General features: G+C 43.8%; 1 protein-coding gene across 1 annotated transcript in view; it reads right to left on the bottom strand.

Annotated features, from left to right (window-relative positions):
* The window catches only part of ITGAX (integrin subunit alpha X), a 28,292-nt gene that overhangs the window by 6,189 nt on the left and 4,710 nt on the right, over positions 1–17,393 (bottom strand). Inside the window, exons 6-20 of the mRNA XM_072836602.1 lie at positions 17,139–17,269; positions 16,876–17,021; positions 16,477–16,630; positions 16,008–16,158; positions 15,733–15,806; positions 15,433–15,562; positions 15,183–15,325; positions 14,855–14,995; positions 14,552–14,761; positions 10,749–10,879; positions 10,461–10,618; positions 10,164–10,318; positions 9,325–9,456; positions 9,162–9,235; positions 8,812–8,953 (exon numbers count right to left, since the gene is read on the bottom strand). Of these exons, the coding sequence (XP_072692703.1) occupies positions 8,812–8,953; positions 9,162–9,235; positions 9,325–9,456; positions 10,164–10,318; positions 10,461–10,618; positions 10,749–10,879; positions 14,552–14,761; positions 14,855–14,995; positions 15,183–15,325; positions 15,433–15,562; positions 15,733–15,806; positions 16,008–16,158; positions 16,477–16,630; positions 16,876–17,021; positions 17,139–17,269 (2,072 nt within the window). The remainder of the gene's footprint in view (positions 1–8,811; positions 8,954–9,161; positions 9,236–9,324; positions 9,457–10,163; positions 10,319–10,460; positions 10,619–10,748; positions 10,880–14,551; positions 14,762–14,854; positions 14,996–15,182; positions 15,326–15,432; positions 15,563–15,732; positions 15,807–16,007; positions 16,159–16,476; positions 16,631–16,875; positions 17,022–17,138; positions 17,270–17,393) is intronic.

The following is a 17,393-nucleotide window of genomic DNA, read 5'->3' as shown; positions in this document are numbered from 1 at the left end:
GTTTTTTGCATTTCTTTATTTTTTAAATTTAAATCCAATTTAGTTAACATATACTGTATTATTAGTTTCAGGAGTAGAATTTAGTGATTCATCAGTTGCATATAACTAACCCAGTGTTCATTACGTCAAGTGACCTCTTTAATACGCATCATCCAACTACCTCATCCCTCTACCCATTTCCCCTCCCCTCAGTTTGTTCCCTATAGTTAAGAGTCTCTTATGGTTTGCCTCCCTCTCTGTTGTCATCTTATTTCATTTTTCCTTCCTTCCCGTATGTTCATCTGTTTTGTTTCTCAAAGTACATATATGAGTGAGATCGTATGGTATTTGTCTTTCTGTGACTTATTTTGCTTAACATAATACTCTCTAGTTCCATTCATGTCATTGCATGAGGCAAGATTTCATTCTTCTTGATGGCTAATATTCCATTGTATATATACACCACATATTCTTTATCCATTCATCTGTTGCTGGACATCTGGGATCTTTCCATATTTTGGCTATTGTGGACATTGCTGCTATAAACATTGGAGTGCAGGTGCCCCTTCAGATCACTATGTTTGTATCCTTTGGATAAATACCTAGTGATGCAATTGCTGGGTTGTAGGGTAATTCTATTTTTAATTTTTTGAGGAACCTCCATACTGTTCTCCACAGTGGCTATACCAATTTGCACACCCACCATCAGTATAAGAGAGTTACCCTTTTTCCACATCCTCACCAACATCTGTTGTTTCCTGAGTTGTTCATTTTAGCCATTCTGACTGGTGTGAGGTGGTATCTCATTGTGGTTCTGATTTGTATTTCCCTGACTCTAGGTGATGTTGAGAAATTTTCATATGTCTATTGGTCATTTGTATGTCTTCTTTGGAGAAATGTCTGTTCAGTGCCCCCCTCAGTGCCCGGCACTGAACAGGCACTTATGAGATGAGCACTGGGTGTTGTTCTGTATGTTGGCAAATTGAACACCAATAAAAAATAAATTTATTATTTAAAAAATGTCTGTTCATATATTCTGCCCATTTCTTAACTGGATTATTTATTTTCTGGGTGTTGAGTTTGATAAATTCTTTATAAATCTTGGATACTAGCCCTTTATCTGATAAATCATTTGCAAATATCTTCTCCCATTCCATAGGTTGCCTTTTAGTTTTGTGGACAAGGTATTTTTTTTAGCATAGCCACAAGACTTAACACATCCAACAAAATTAACAATAACTCAATATCAACTAACATCCATGTCATATTCAGTCTTCTTCAGATTTTCTCCAATAATGTTATTTTACAGCTCATTTTTATTTATTTTTAAAGCTATTTTTAAAATGAATATCCAATCAAAGTCCACATATCGCTTTTGGTTGACAACATCTAGTAGCATATTCAATGATAGGGTGCTCACCCCTCACACAGTCAGAGTTTGCCATTCCTAGTGCATTAATTCATACATAAGTCAAAATATGCTCCCATTGGGAATAGTCCTAGCCTAAGAAAGACAAAGGAGATCAACCAACCAAATGGAAGATGTAAACCTAGTTTGGACATTGATTCAAATAAACCCGATGTAAAAAAAAAAATTGAGACAACTGAGGAAATTAGACTATGTTCCAAATACCAAGGAATCATTCGTTTTATTGAATGTGATACATTTAGGTAATGTAAGAGGTACCCACTGTCTAGAGCTTTAGAGTGAAATAAGGAGGAGTACAAAAACATGATGTCTGGGTTTGTTTTAAAATACTGCTGAAGCAAAGGGGGAAAAACTCAGATGAAATAAATGTGGTAAAATGTTGATAATTGTTCAATCTGGATAAAAAGTTTTGGGGAAGTTTGTTGAAACTACTTTCTATTTTTATTATTAACTATTTTTATTTTTATTAACGTTTCTATTTTTATTAACGTTTAACATTTCATTATAACATTTTTGTTAAACAATCTATTTCTCTTTGACTCCCTGTTGTCCTAGTTCTATCTTCTAAAATAGGGGTTGCCAAATGACAACTCACCACCAATTTTTATAAATAAATTTTTATTGGAAGATAGCTATGCTCATTCATATGCATAATGTCAGTGGATGCTTTCACTCTACAAAAGCAGAGTTGAGTAGATGTAACAGGTACCATGTGACCCACAATGCTGAAATATTTGCTATCTAGTCCTTTATAGAAAATAGGAGAAACAGTAACCGAAGGGTTAACAGGAATAACAAGTGCAACTGCAACATTTTACCCAATTTTTCTTGTTCTCTGAATGCAGCCTGCTACCATGTTTCTGTACATAACAATCTTGCCTGACATCATGATAATAAAATAGTTGATTTAGTGGTTTTTCAGAGTCTTGAGGCCTCATCAAGAAACTGTCCAAAACTGATCAGGACCACTGAATGTCTCTTTGGCCACATGCAAATGCACAACAGATGAACTTTTGACGTAGAAGGGCCTGAAACTCTATCTTCATATCATGCTAAGGATGTCATTTTCTGGTCATAGATCACATGGCAGCCTATGTAGAAGCTTCTCACAGTGCAGGTAATAAAATGACTTCAACCCTCCCCTATTTATTAACTTCCTTTATCTGATCCTAAAGTTGTATAGCTCCTCTCCCCTATAACCAGACCCCTTCTTTATTTGCCTTTAAATATCCCTGATTCTCCCTTTCCTTACTCAATGTCTCAATGATTGGCCTGGCTGCATGTTGGGGATATGGACTTGTATTTGGTTACAAATTTGGCAAGCTAGCAAGGAGCTCTTTGCTCCATTCTCCACCCAGTAACAGGAGTTTGGTGATGAGTCCAAGCAGCTGCCCAAGCTCTTTTGTCCTAGAGACCATCTCTGGGATACCATCCCAATTTGGCACCACTGACTTTCCATGTTTAATTTAATTCTTGTGGGAAGAAAACAGCTTTGGTTTGGACAGACATATTTTAGTGCGTATTTTGTGTGTGATAGCATGTGAGCTTCTTTCTTTCCTCCTATTCATTTGCCTCCAAATAGGGAGGTTTGGTTTGGCTTCTAAGCCTCTGTTTCTTGCTTAATTAAGAAAAATTTGTCTAGAGGGATGCCTGGATAGCTCAGTGGTTGAGCATCTGCCTCCAGCTTGGGTTGTGATCCCGGGGTTCTGAGACTGAGTCCCGCATCAGGCTCCCCACTGGGAGCCTGCTTCTCCCTCTGCTTATGTCTCTGCCTCTCTCTGTGTGTCTGTCATGAATAAATAAATAAAATCTGTATAAATAAATAAATAAATAAATAAATAGGAAAAAGTCTGGCTAGAAAGCCAGTTGGTTCAGTCAGTGAAGCCCCAACTTTTAGGGGAGGAACTAATGCTCACAGAAGTATTCTGGGCTTCATTTGGTATGTTTGTTGCTGCAGCTTTTGGGACCAATTTTGCATAAAATTGGTCATGTTCTAGTTAGAAAATGGGAAATGACAATTTAATTCTTGCATGCAGCTCTTTGGGCTCTATTCTTCAAAATTGGGTAATATTTAGTTATGAAACTATGAAAAAAAGTTACTTTTTACAACACAGCTTGGCCACAATATTCATTAGACTCTGGAGAAGAATGGCCAATTGATGGATTCATAAATTATAATACCATCTTACAATTAGATTTTTGTAAAAGGGAAGGAAATGGGATGAAATACTTTATGTTTAGTCTTTTATGCTTTTGTATCTGAATAAGCTGGCTCAGAAAAGATGTAAAATTTTACTTCAACAGCACGGTAACACTAAAAACCTCTTGCCTGATGCTAACTGGAAAAAAGAGGGTGATCTATTGATTACTGAATTAAGCCCCAAGGGGGTGCCAGAGTGGCTACCGTTCCCAGCAGCCCCATTCTGAATAACTTGAGCCACAAAGGGACCCTGAACCAGGCCCCCCTACCTTGGGGGCCCAGAGGTTGGAGCAATCTCCCCTTCTCATACCCAACAGGGTATTCAATTTAGTCAGGGAGTCACCCATTCCTGAGGAGGGCAATATCTGCTAAGGCAAGTCCCAGTTGGATGCTTAGATGCTGGAGGACCACCTGCAGGAATGATTTGAGTCCACTCTCTATTTTTTACTTCAAATTTGTTTACTTGGAAAAACAATATGCTTACTTATAGAGATGATCCCAAGAGAATGGAAAATTTGTTCTCTACTCTTGCCTCCCACAACCCCACTTGGACACATGCACAAAATCTCTTAAAGACTCTTCTCACTTCCAAAGAATATTGCATGATGCCAGAAAAGGCTAGAGAAGCTAATCCACTGCATCCTGAAACACCCAATAGTTCCTTAAGAGCTGTTGATATGATGGCCATTGCTACTATGGATCCCAACCAGAATGTCAACACTGGAGACTAAGATTAGCTTGAATACTATCAGGATTATATTTTAGTTGAACTAAGAAAAGGGGTCCCAAAGCAAAGAAGATTAAATAAAAGTCAAGAAGTTAAGCAAAAACTGAATGAGAAGACTTCAGAATTTCTTGAATTTTTTAGACACATCAGAAATACACTGAAACTGATCTGGAAGCACCAGAAAATTTTTAAATGATCAATATGGGGGAGAGGCTGAGTTAAGACAGCCGAGAAGTAAGGACATTGTAAGCTTGTCTCATCTTTCAAACACAACTAGATAGTTATCAAATCATTCTGAACACCCAAGAAATCAATCTAAGGTCTGAGAAAACAAAACTGTAAGTCTGCAAGTAGAAAAGCCACCACCTTCTGGAAGTAGGAGGTTCAGAGAGTTGATTTGGGGGAGATAACTGGGGGGAGGAGAGAGAGCCCTTCTTATGAATACCACAAAGAATTATAAGCAACAGAGCACAAAATCTGAAATTTTAGAAGTCCGCCACCACCACGATTTTGCCTGACTTAAAGATGCTCAGGTGAGGAAGCAGGACAGAGAGCCAGGAGTGGACAGCAAAGTCTGAGGATCCCCTGGGTTACAAGAAGAATGGGTGGCGTGGATGTGCTGCTCTGTTCCCAGGCATAGAAGCGGAGACTCCAACTAAGGACAGGGAGCCTGGGCACTGGCTCTCTTGTTCTGCCTTGACATAAACTCTGAACCACAGGGAAATTGTGCACTTTCCTGACAGGGCCCCGCAAAGGGCAAAAGCCTGGTGAGACCTGACCCCACAGGATTAATGCTGGTCCATGCAGCAAGCATTCCTAAAATTTGGAGTTCTGAAACCCAGTCACATGCCTGAGATAAAACAGCTTAGACATAAGCAGGGTGAAGGCAGGAATCTGAAGGAAGCCAGGGACACAGAGGAATGACTGACAGCTCTTCTGTGAGGGACTCCTGATGAGGGAAACGTAAATTCTCAGCACTAGAGCTAGAAAGCAAGGCGTAGCCATTTTCACCCCCACCCGCAACCCCCACCCGCAACCCCCACCCGCAACCCCCACCCGCAACCCCCACCCCCATCAGCCCTGAAAGCCTTCAGGGAGCAAAAACAGTGCCACCTAGTGGTATCTGGAGCCCCTTACAGCAAGCCCCACACTGGGAGGCGGAAGCCCATTTCCACTAGGGCAAGACCACTTGAGAATCAGCACAACCGGCCTCTCCCCCCAGAAAACAAGCACAAACAACTCACTCACACAAAGTTTACTGATCATAAAGGGCTGAAAAACTTCAGGTCTAGGTGAAACAGGAACTAGCTTCCTTTTTATTTTTTTATTATTTTTTCAATCCTTTTTATTATCTATTATTATTTTCACTTTAATTTTTTAAATTTATTTTATTTTTTTCTTTCTTCCTTTCTTTCGGATCTAGCTTCTTTTATTTTTTTTAAAGATTTTTATTTATTTATTCATAGAGACACAGAGAGAGAGGCAGTCACAGGCAGAGGGAGAAGCGGGCTCCATGCAGGGAGCCCGACGTGGGACTCGATCCTGGATCGAGTGGGACTCGATCACATCCTGGGCCACTGGCAGTGCTAAACCATTGCGCCACCGGGGCTGCCCCGCTGCGCCACCGAGGTTGCCCTGGATCTAGCTTCTTTTAAAAAGCAGACCAAAACACACCCAGAATCTGGTTTTGTTTTTTGGTTTTTTTCTTTTCTATTCTTTCCTTTTCTTTTCTGAAAAAAATGAAAAGACAGAGAAATTTACCCCAAAAAGAAAGAACAGGAAGTAGAACTGACAGCAAGGGATTCAATCAATACAGATACAAGATGTCTGAACTAAAATTTAAAATAACAATTATAAGAATACTAACTGGGCTTGAAAAAAAAAAAGCATAGGAGACACTAGAAAATCCCTTACTGCACAGATAAAAGAATTAAATTTAATCAGGCTGAAATAAAAAATGCTGTAACTGAGATACAAACTCAAATGGATGCCATAGAAACTAGGATGGATGAAGCAGAGGAATGAATCAGTGATATAGAAGATAAAATTATGAAAAATAATGAAGCTGAAAAAAAGAGGGAAAGAAAGGTAGTGGATCACAAAGGCAGACTTAGAGAACTCAGCAACCTATTAAAATGTAATAATATTCCTATCATAGGAGTTCCAGAAGATAAAGAGAGAGAAAAAGAGGCAGAAGGTTTATTCAAATTGTAAGCTGAAAACCTCCCTTATCTGGGGAAGGACAGACATCAAAATACAAGAAGTACAGAGAATTCCCATTAAATTCAACAGAAGTCAATCATTGCCAAGGCATATCATAGTCAATTTCACAAGACACAGACAAGGAAAGAATCTGGAAAGCAGCAAGGGGGGTGGGGAGTCTTTAACCTACAAGGGGAAGACAGGTCAAGTTGGCAACAGAGCTGCCCATAGAAAGTTGGCATGCCAGAAGAGAGTGGCAGGATATATTCAATGTGTCGAATGGGAAAAATCTACAGCAGGAATACTTTATCCAGCAAGACTGTCATTCAGAATAGAAGGAGAAATAAAGAGTTTCCCAGACAAAAACTAAAGAAGTTTGTGACCACTAACAAGCTCTGCAAGAAATATTAAGGGGGGGACCCATTTTGTGGAGAAAAAAAGACCAAAAGCAACATAGACTAGAAAGGACCAGAGAACATCACCAGAAGCATCCATTCCACGGGTAACACACTGGAACTAAATTCGTCTATTTCAATAATCACTCTGAATATAAATAGACTAAATATTCCAATCAAAAGACATAGTGTATCAGAATGGAGAAAAAAACAAGATCCCTCTACATGCTACCTATGAGAGACTCATTTCAGACCTAAAGACACCTGAAGATTGAAAGTTAAGGGATGGAGGGGCGCCTAGGTGGCTTAGTTGGTTAATTGTCTGCCTTTGGCTCAAGTCATGATCCCAGGGTCTTGGGATCAAGCCCCACACTGGGCTCCCTGCTCAGCGGGGAGCCTGCATTTCCCTCTCCCTCTTTCAGTCCTCTTACTTGTGCTCTTTCCTTCTCCTGCTCTCTCAAATAAATAAATAAAATCTTTTTTTAAAAAAAGAAGAATAAAGTGAGGGCTGGGAGAGCCATCTATCATGCTAAGGAACATCAAAGAAAGCTGGAGTAGCCATACTTATATCAGACAAATTAGATTTGTGTGTATGTGTGGGGTTTTTTTTAACTTAAATTCAACTCAGTTAACATATAATATATTATTAGTTTCAGGGGTAGAATTTAGTGATTCATCAGTTGCATATAACACCCAGCGCTCCTTCCATCAGATGTCTTCCTTTTTTTTTTTTAATTTATTTTTTATTGGTGTTCAATTTACTAACATACAGAATAACCCCCAGTGCCCGTCACCCATTCACTCCCACCCCCCGCCCTTCTCCCCTTCTACCACCCCTAGTTCGTTTCCCAGAGTTAGCAGTCTTTACGTTCTGTCTCCCTTTCTGATATTTCCCGCACATTTCTTCTCCCTTCCCTTATATTCCCTTTCACTATTATTTATATTCCCCAAATGAATGAGAACATATAATGTTTGTCCTTCTCCGACTGACTTACTTCACTCAGCATAATACCCTCCAGTTCCATCCACGTTGAAGCAAATGGTGGGTATTTGTCATTTCTAATAGCTGAGTAATATTCCATTGTATACATAAACCACATCAGATGTCTTCCTTAATGTCCATCACCCAGTTAACCCATCCCCCACCAGCAACCCTCAGTTTGTTTCCTATAGTTAAGAGTCTCTTATGTTTTGCCTCCCTCTCTGTTTTCATCTTACCTTATTTTTCCTTTCCTTCCCCTATGTTCATCAGTTTTGTTTCTTAAATTCCATGTATGAGTGAAATCAAACAGTATTTGTCTTTCTTTAACTGACTTATTTCGCTTAGCATAGAGGGGGTAGATTTTAGGCTGGCTTTCCTGTCTCCTGTTTTGGCTGTCTCTTCAATAAACCCTTTCCTTGCTCCATATTCAATGCTTCAGTGATTGGGTTTGCTGTGCATCAGGCATATAGACTTGGGATTGCTTACCAAAGTATGCAAAGCCCCGATCTAACCAATAAATTCAACTCTTTCTTCTACAGAACAATGTTTAAAATATTGGAAGGTCAAGATATGCTTTCTTTAAAAGAGGATTATTGATATGATGTGGGATACAAAGAAATTTAAGGCAGAGTCCCTTCTCTCTTCACATTAGCAGCCTCATGGGAACTCATTCCTGGTAGTCAGTGTCTCCAAAATGCAATACCCAGAGTTGAACACAATATGAGCCAAGGAAAGCCCCAGAAACACAACCATATCCATCCAACTATGATCAGCTCAGACCTCCTGGCTTACAAGAAGCTGCTAAGCAATGGCAGCACCTGCCTGAGCTTTGAACCCAGCACAGGAGTTTCGACTGATCTCCAGCCATCAGCTACTTTCTTCCCCAGAAAGAAATACCTTGCTCTCTACCACACGTCGATAAGACAGCCCTGGTGGGTAGAAGAAGGTGACTGTGGTTCCATAGGAGTCCTCACCATCATTCCACACCATCACATTCATGTTCAGCTCCAGGGTACTCCCCACCACCAGGGTCTGCAATCTAGGTGTTAGGGGAGAGGACAGGAGATGATTCTGGGACTGGGGCTAGAAATAGTCTGGGGATAAAACAAAGTGGAGAGGTAGGAGAGAAATGGGGGATAGGGTTTCTGAGCACAGGCTAGAAATGTTAAGGAGAGCCAGAACAAGAGTTCCAGGTTCCAGAAGAGGAGCTGGGGAACCCAGGCAGGTCTAAGGGAATGGTATCTCACCCTGAGAAGTTAAAGGAAATGCCAAGGTCATCCTGGCAGACATGGTCAGTTCCACAATTCTTCTCAAAGGGGAGCTGAGAGGGAAGGCAAAGCAGGGTTTTCCCCAAGATCTGGAGACCACATCCTCCACTCCCTTCTGGAAGATTCCAATACCAGGACTTACAGAGGCTGTGAAGTATCTCTGAGCATCCACAGCCAACATAGGCCGAAGGCTTCCAAAGGAAGGGATAGGCTTGCCCACCAGGGAGAAGTTGAGACGCAAGGTGATGGGGGTGACCGTGTCCTCCACACAGGCCTAGAGGATGGACATTGAAGACAGCAGTGGCTAAGGAATGCATCTTTATAGTCACTAGCTGTGTCCTGTTCCCTCATCTGTAAAATGGGTTAATAATGATACCCAGCTGTGCTCAACTGCTGCAATTCTACTGTGTAGAACCTCTGTTTTGCCTGCTTTCTGCCTTAAACTCCTTCCCCACAGCATCCCCCATGGTTCACTCGTTCTATTCAGGATCTTCCCAAAGTTGACCTGATCCAAGAGGTCTCCTAACATTTTCTCTGTTCTCCTCCCTATCTTTTTTCATAGCATTCATCATTACCTGACATCTATTATCTAAGAACTTGATTGTTTTTGGCCTTCTCTCAGAGTTTCCTGTTGGCATGACTGTTTTGTCCCATGCCATATCCCCAGGGCCTAGGACAGAGCCTGTCTCAGAGAAGCAACTCCTAAAAGAATCACAGCACATCATTCCATAGTTTTCTGAAGTAGTAATACTCTCCTAAAATCCAGCTGTGTAGCCTCAGCAGTTGTAGAGGGCCCATCCATTTATTCATTTGCCCACTCACTTACTCATCAGCTAACAAATGTTATGTACTTCCTGCATCCCAGGTCCTGTGCTGGGGCTAAGCCACAGTGAGAGTCAGAACACACCCTGTTCCTTCCCTGCCCAGGCCACTGCCAGCCTCAGAATCTCTGCCATACCCAAGATTCTGAGGTCCCCTTACCAGGAGGAGCAACTTCACAGTCTCACAGTACTGTCTCAGGCCAAGGACTTGCACACGAGTCAGATTCCGGGTCTTTGTCTCCTCAAAGATGGCACGGGGACTCTGGCGGCCCGGGTCAAGAGTCAGGTCAAAGGTCACAGAGCTTTGGAGGTCACCTGTAGGGGAAAGGAGGGGATGAGGAGGGCTGAGAGAGCCAGAAACTCCCCAGGTGAACAAGGGTCAAGGCAAGAGACAGGTGTCCTGAGCTGAGGGACTCTACAGGTCAGGATTTCTTGGGTCAAAAAGAAGAGGACTCACCCAGCCGATTCTTGGGACTTTCATAAATATGAAGGCAGACATTGGCATCACCCAGTGCCTTGACAGAGGAAGTCTTTTCCCGACACTCAGATATAGACCTGGCTATCTCTGTAGGTTTGAATTGTATGCTCATCCACACCCTGAGCACAGGTCTGGTCCTATGGGCAGAACACTGAGCTGAGGGCAGGCCCTTGGTCCCAGGAAGACAAACTGAGATAGGAATGAAGAGGCTGGAATCCTGGGCAGACTTAGAATGATCTGGAAATGTCTGAGGAGGACTTTTCTCACCTGAGCAGCAGCACTTGTCTCCGGGCGCCCACAGCCAGGTCCACCAGTCCATCCATGGTAAGGTCCTGACCCCCACTCAGTGACTGCCCAAAATACTGGAGGCTGGGGGAGAGCTGGGAGCCTGAGATCCTCTGAACAGAGAGGAAAAGGCAAGTCAGGTTGATGGAAACAAGTTGGAAATCAGCAACAAAAGGAACAGGAAGGGGCAGCCCCGGTGGCGCAGTGGTTTGGTGCCGCCTGCAGCCTGGGGTGTGATCCTGGAGACCCGGGGTCGAGTTCCGTGTCGGGCTCCCTGCATGGAGCCTGCTTCTCCCTCTCCCTCTGCCTGTGTCTCTGCCTCTCTTTCTGAGTCTACGAATAAATAAATAAAATCTTAAAAAAAAAAAAAAAAGGAACAGGAAGGTAGGAATGAGGGAGACAGAAAGAAGAGGTGAGCAGTGAAAAGATGTCACCAGCAGTACCTATAAAGAGGAGTGGGGTAGGGAAAGATGACCAGAGAAAAGGAAAGATCCCTAAGACATCAATAAAGAAGTTGTGATTGAAAGATTGGCCTGGTGACCTATGTCTCATTCATTCATTCATTCATTCATCTACTTAGACTCAGGTCCAGTTCTGATTCCTCTCATGAACTATGAGGCCTTGGGACAGGATGCGATCTTACTGTGCATCAGTTTCCTCATCCTTCACATGGGGATAATGCCTTAGAGTTTAGCTGTGAGTAGCAAATGAATTAATGCATATAGTTCTGTGAACAGCAAAAGTCACTAGTCACTGATTATGATGAGTATTACGGCTAGAAGAGAACTCAGAGTTCATCCAGCCCCACTTCCCACTTTGCAGACAGTGTTCAAGGCTACACCGCCTTTAAGAGGCCAACTCCAGACCTAAAATGAGATCCTCTGACCCCATGCCCAAGACCCCTTTTGCTCCTCAGGGCCATCCTATCTCTTTAGAGGACAAGGAGGGAAAAAGTTGGGATGAGGCATGGCTGTACCCGTAAGAAAATTCTATGCTCTGGAAACTTGCCTCCTCTGTGAGCTCCTTCTCTTTTATTTCAATTGCTCTTAAAATGACCAATTGCTTGGAGAATGTGCCCTTTAAAATCCCTGGGTGCTGCTGAGACTGGCAGACATTAAGCATAGTAACAATAAAATAAAAGAGAAATTTGCCAACTACTAAGGATGTCTAGAAAGGAAGAGGTAGGTAGAGATAGTCCAAACCTGGTCAAGTGGCCTCATGCTCAGGAAAGCTGATCTTACCACCATATCCTCAGGTTGGTATGTAGGCCCAGTGGGGAAAAGGCAAGTCCTTCCCAGTCAAGTAATGTGATGGGATATATCATGGCAGAAAGGAAGAAAATCATGGTGGACCAGCAAATCTGGAAAGGCCTCCTCTTGGAGTCAACCCTTTCTGTTATAACTCAAGTGGTATTTTCAGTTGAGGGTGTTCATAGATATGCAAGAGGAAGTTAAATCAGTTGGTGTAGAATGAATGCAGTTTCTTGACATCAGGTATTATTGTCAACAAAGCCTTTAATTTTCTCCTTAAGCTTCCAAGTTCTTTAGAACTTCTTCAATTGTCAAACTATACTAACAATAGCTGATTATAATAGTGTACCACCTATTATACGCCAGGCACAGATGTATATTTATACTAGGTATATACTCTATATGTACTAACTCACTTAATCATCACAGCAGCAGCCCAGTGAGGTTGGTTCTCTTACTATTACCATTTTACAGATAAGGAAACTGAGCACAGAATGCTGCGTAATGACGAAGATCATGTAGCTGGGAAGTAACAGTACTGTAGGGATCTCCTTTGATTTTTTTTCTTTTTTCTTTTTTTTTAAGATTTATTTATTTATTTATGATAGACATAGAGAGAGAGAGGCAGAGACACAGGCAGAAAGAGAAGCAGGCTCCATGCCGGGAGCCCGACGCGGGACTCGATCCCAGGTCTCCAGGATCGCGCCCTGGGCCAAAGGCAGGCGTTAAACTGCTGAGCCACCCAGGAATCCCCTGACTTTTTTTTCTAACAAATTTTTGAGATACAGTTCACATACCATACAATTTATTCTTTTAAAGTGTACACCTCAGGAATGACTGGGTGACTCGGTGATTGAGCGTCTGCCTTTGGCTCAGGTCATGGTACCAGGGTCCTGGAATGGAGTCCCACATCAGGGACTCCCCCACAGGGAACCTGCTTCTCCCTCTGCCTATGTCTCTGCCTCTTTCTCTCTCACCCTGTCTTATCAATGAATGAATAAAATCAGAAAGAAAGAAAGAAAGAAAGAAGAAAAAAAGAAAGAAAGAAAGAAAGAAAGAAAGAAAGAAAGAAAGAAAGAAAGAAAGAAAGAAAGAAAGAAAGGAAGGAAGGAAGAAAGAAAGAGGGAGAGAAAGAAAAGAGAAATAAAGAATATAACTCAACAGTTTTAGGATGTTCTCAGAGTTATGCCACCATCACCAAATCCATTTTAGAACATTTTCATCACCCCCCAAAAAAACCCATACCTCTCATCACTCACCCCCATGTCCCTCATTTTCCTGTACCATCACAACCTAACAACCCCTTATCTACTTTCTGTCTGTGTGGATTTACCTATTTACATTCATATACATAGGATCACATATGTGCCCTTTTGTTTCTGGCTTCTTCTACTTAGAATAACGTCTTGTCTTCAAGGCTCATTCATGTTATAGCAAATATTAGTACTTCATTCCTTTCATGGCCAAATAATATTCCATTGTATGGGAATTTATTTACGATAGAATTTATCTGTTCATCAGTTAATGGACATTTGGATTCTTTCCACCTTTGGGGTATTATCAATAATGCTACTATTAACATTCATGTATAATGTTTTATATGGACATAGGTTTTCAATTCTCTTGGATCACACAATAACTCTGCATATAGCCTTTTGAGGAACTGCCAGATGTATTCCAAAGTAGCCGCAGTATTTTATATTCCCACCATCACAGTCTGAGGGTACCAAATTTTCTACATCCTCACCAACACTTGTTATTATCTGTCTTTTTCATTCTAGCCATCCCAGTGGGTATGAAGTGGTGTCTCGTGGTTTTGATTTGCTGATGACTGATGACTAATGATAGTTAACATCTTTTCACACACATATTGGTCCTTTGTATATCATCTTTAGAGAAATGTCTATTCAGATTCTTTGCTTACTTTTTAATTGGGGCTTTCTTTAACTTTTACCAAGGGAAGAAAAGAAAGTCTCCCTTTCCAGGGAACCTTCCCCAACTAGACAGACATTTGGCAGGATTGCTGATGGTATAAGGGAATAGTCATATAGCATTTAGGGAAGAGAAAAGGAGAGTAGACAGGGAGACTGAGGCAGCCAGACCTAGACTGGCAACAGGGAGCGAACAAGAGACCAAGCACTGGGTTAGAAGTCAGGAGATTGGAACCTACCTCATCACCATTCATGATCCACTATAAAGCCTTGGACAAGTCAAATCACTGATCTTCTTCTCCTTGCTGCAGATTTCATTTCTAAAGTAGGCATGCTAATGCCTGGGCCTATGTACCTTGTAAAGCCACTGGGAGGTTAAAAGACCTGAGATCTCACTCAAAAATCAAGTCCTCATAAGAGCAGAGAACATACCAATGTGTTCATTTCTAAAATTCCACAGAGTTTGCTTGCTGCCTCCAAGGTGTCAGTATTGGGCAAAGGAAGTCAGATGAGATAAAAGAGAATTTTCTAGGTGGCAGCATAGAACACAGGGAGAAGCAAGGAAGAGGTTGTTGTAACAACAGGACCTGTGACTGGGCCTCACCTGACTGTGGGAGGAGCTGATGCTCGGTCCTGAGGTTCCATGAAATAGGTAGACAGCACCTCGGTTCTCCTGCTCTCCTGGCGCTCCGATGGCCACATCTGTCAGCTTGTCCCCATTCACATCCCCCAGCACTGTCAGGGCCGCCCCAAAACGGCCCCAGGGGTGGCCCTGCTCCCCACGGAGAATGACCTCACACTGCCACTTCGCCCTCTGCAGAACAAAACCAGTGTCAGGTCCCAACCGAGGTCATCCCTCTACCCCACACCCAAGGCCCCACTCAGCCCAGACTCATCAGACACTCACCCCCTGGGGCAAGGGGCACACAGACACCTGGCCCCCCTGGGTCGGCTTGTAGTAATGGGGAGCCCCGATGAGGACGAGGTCAGTGTTGCCATCTCTATCCACATCCACTGTGCAGAGGGAGGCCCCAAAGTAGGAGCCAATCTGCAGGGCAGAGCCTGAAGTCACCTTGCCTGCTCCTGCCACAGGTACACCCTCTGGGACAGGTCCCACTTCCCCCCAGCCACCAGGGCCTTCCTCGATGGGCCCCCAAGGCCCTTCATCTCCTCCCTCTGGGCCCTTAGAGACGCTGCCACCCTCATGTTCTGCTCTGGTTTCCTCGACACCCAACCTGGGTCCCTGAGACTTCAGCCTTCGGCCTCCATTGCTCGGATGCCTGAGTGAAGATAACGACCTTCCCGGTGTGCTGATGGCGGGGGGCCCCCAGGATCAGGCTCTGTACTCCCTTCCAAAAGGCCAGCTCAGCGGAGTAACCTGAGGAGAGCAGGCCTCAGCACAAAGGCTTCCTGCCCACCCCGTGAGCTCCTGCCCCCCAGGCAGCTCATCTCCCACCTGTGCCCCCAACCATGGCCTGTTCTCACCCAGGTAAGAGTCCCTCATGTCCACATTCTCTTGAGACATGTTGATGAAAGTGGGGCTCATCTTTGGGGGGTACAGGAAGGCACCTCCAGACCAGCTGAAGCTCCCCACAGCCCCCAGAACTGGTCCATCCTGGGAGGAAAGGATTCCAGGGCTGAGCAGTTCTGAGCCAAAAGAAGCCAATGCCTATTCCAAAGCAAGGCCTGCCACAGACTCTGCTCATTATTTGGAATTCTTTTTCCATTCACTTCCTCCCACTCTCCCTCCTCCTACATCAAAGGCCTGAAAGAGGCCCCACTCACAGGTGTGAACACAGCGCTGAAGCCCTCCTGGGACATCTCCATTTCAAAGGAACTACTGCTTATGGTCTGCGTACCTGAGGGAAGGTATTATATACCTGGGTTCCAGAGGGAAAGATAGGCTTTGCCAAGACTGAAAAGGACATTAGAGGATCTAATGTTGGAGATTAATACCCAAAGGGAAGGGTTTGTGCCTATGACATGGGGGTCCAGGTTCAAGAAGCGAAAGTATTTACAGGTGAGGGTTTCTGAAAGGAGTACCTTTATCTGTGACTTACCCTCAATGGCAAAGATCTTCTCTTTCAGTTGGTTTTGAATGTCTCTCAAAGCATCAAAATTCTCCACTTTAAAAATGTACTCATGGGAAGGCTTCGATGCAATGTCATTTAATTCTTTCCAGGACTGCATCTTTTGAAAAGCTGTTCCTACCTGTCTCCAACAAAGGCCAACTCAGTGAAAACAATCATAAATCTAATATGCTTACCACATGCTGGGTGCCAATATCCACCAGTAACCCCACAAGGTCAATATTATTACACTCAGTATACAGATGAGAAAAATGAGGCTCAGACAGCATCAAGGAGTTTAGAGAAAAGGATCAGGGTCCCCGGGCTGGAACACAGCTTTCACCCTGAAGGTAGTCGATGCTGAGAGAGTGTGTGTGTGGCGGGGGGTGTCCTAGAAAGGGAAGTTGCCTTAAGAGGAAGCAAGGGGAGGAAGGGGCGGCAGAGCATGTCCACATCCTACCCCAACTGCATAGCGGATGATACCCGCAGCCTCAGCCATAGGGATGACATCTTCATAACCCAGGCTATCTCCTTTTTTCTGCCCATCGGTAATGACAATGAGGATCTTGGAGGCATCTTTTCGGGCCCCTTTTGAGGCACTGAACAGTTCGTTTCTGTCAAAGAAGAAGAGGATCCAGAGACCTGTGAACAGACCTGCTGCTAGCCTCTGATGCCTTTTGAGAACAAGGAGATGCCCCTTTCTCTCGGAGGCCTTGGTCCCACCCATAGGCTCCTAACTGGATGAGGAGACCACGGGCTGAATTTCAGTCCCAACCTTTCTCTCTCTCATGGAGAAAGATGAGGTCTAAAGGAACACCCAGATGCTCTAGGGAAGGACCATGGAGAAGTCAGGACTCACGTGACTATTCTGATGGCTGTGGCTGTGTGAGTGAGCCCTCCTAGCTGGGATACAGAATCCAACAGGGCTAGCGGGTTTGAGCTGTATGTGAAGACTTCGAAAGTGAAGTGCACCAGGAAATTGTTGGAAAACTGCATCAGGGAGAACTGGGAAAATTGCAGGGGGCTCGGAGCCAAGGCCACTTGACCAGAACCCCAGGCATTCCACCCCCAAACCTCCTACAGGGGGCCCTGCACATTTGCCATCCCTCCCCCAAGGGACACCTGGGTGCTAGGTCTCTGGAACTGGCTCATCACAGCCTTCACGAAATTCAACATCTTGATAAAATCACGGGGGGAGATGCTGCCCGAGCCGTCGATCAGGAACACGATATCCTGCTCTTGCTTCGGACACTCTGGGAAAGAAGGTGGGCCTAGTCCTCCAAGGAACACTCCCAGAGCCCAGGCCCTCAGCCCCTTGGCCATGAGAACTCACTGCCCCCTGACCCAGGGGCTTCCCCAGTCCCTGCCTCGAACAGG

Source organism: Canis lupus, chromosome 8 (assembly GCF_048164855.1).
Source record: "Canis lupus baileyi chromosome 8, mCanLup2.hap1, whole genome shotgun sequence".
Lineage (NCBI taxonomy): Eukaryota > Metazoa > Chordata > Mammalia > Carnivora > Canidae > Canis > Canis lupus.
The sequence above is the reverse complement of the archived record's forward strand: the minus strand, read 5'-3'. Positions and strand labels throughout refer to the sequence as shown.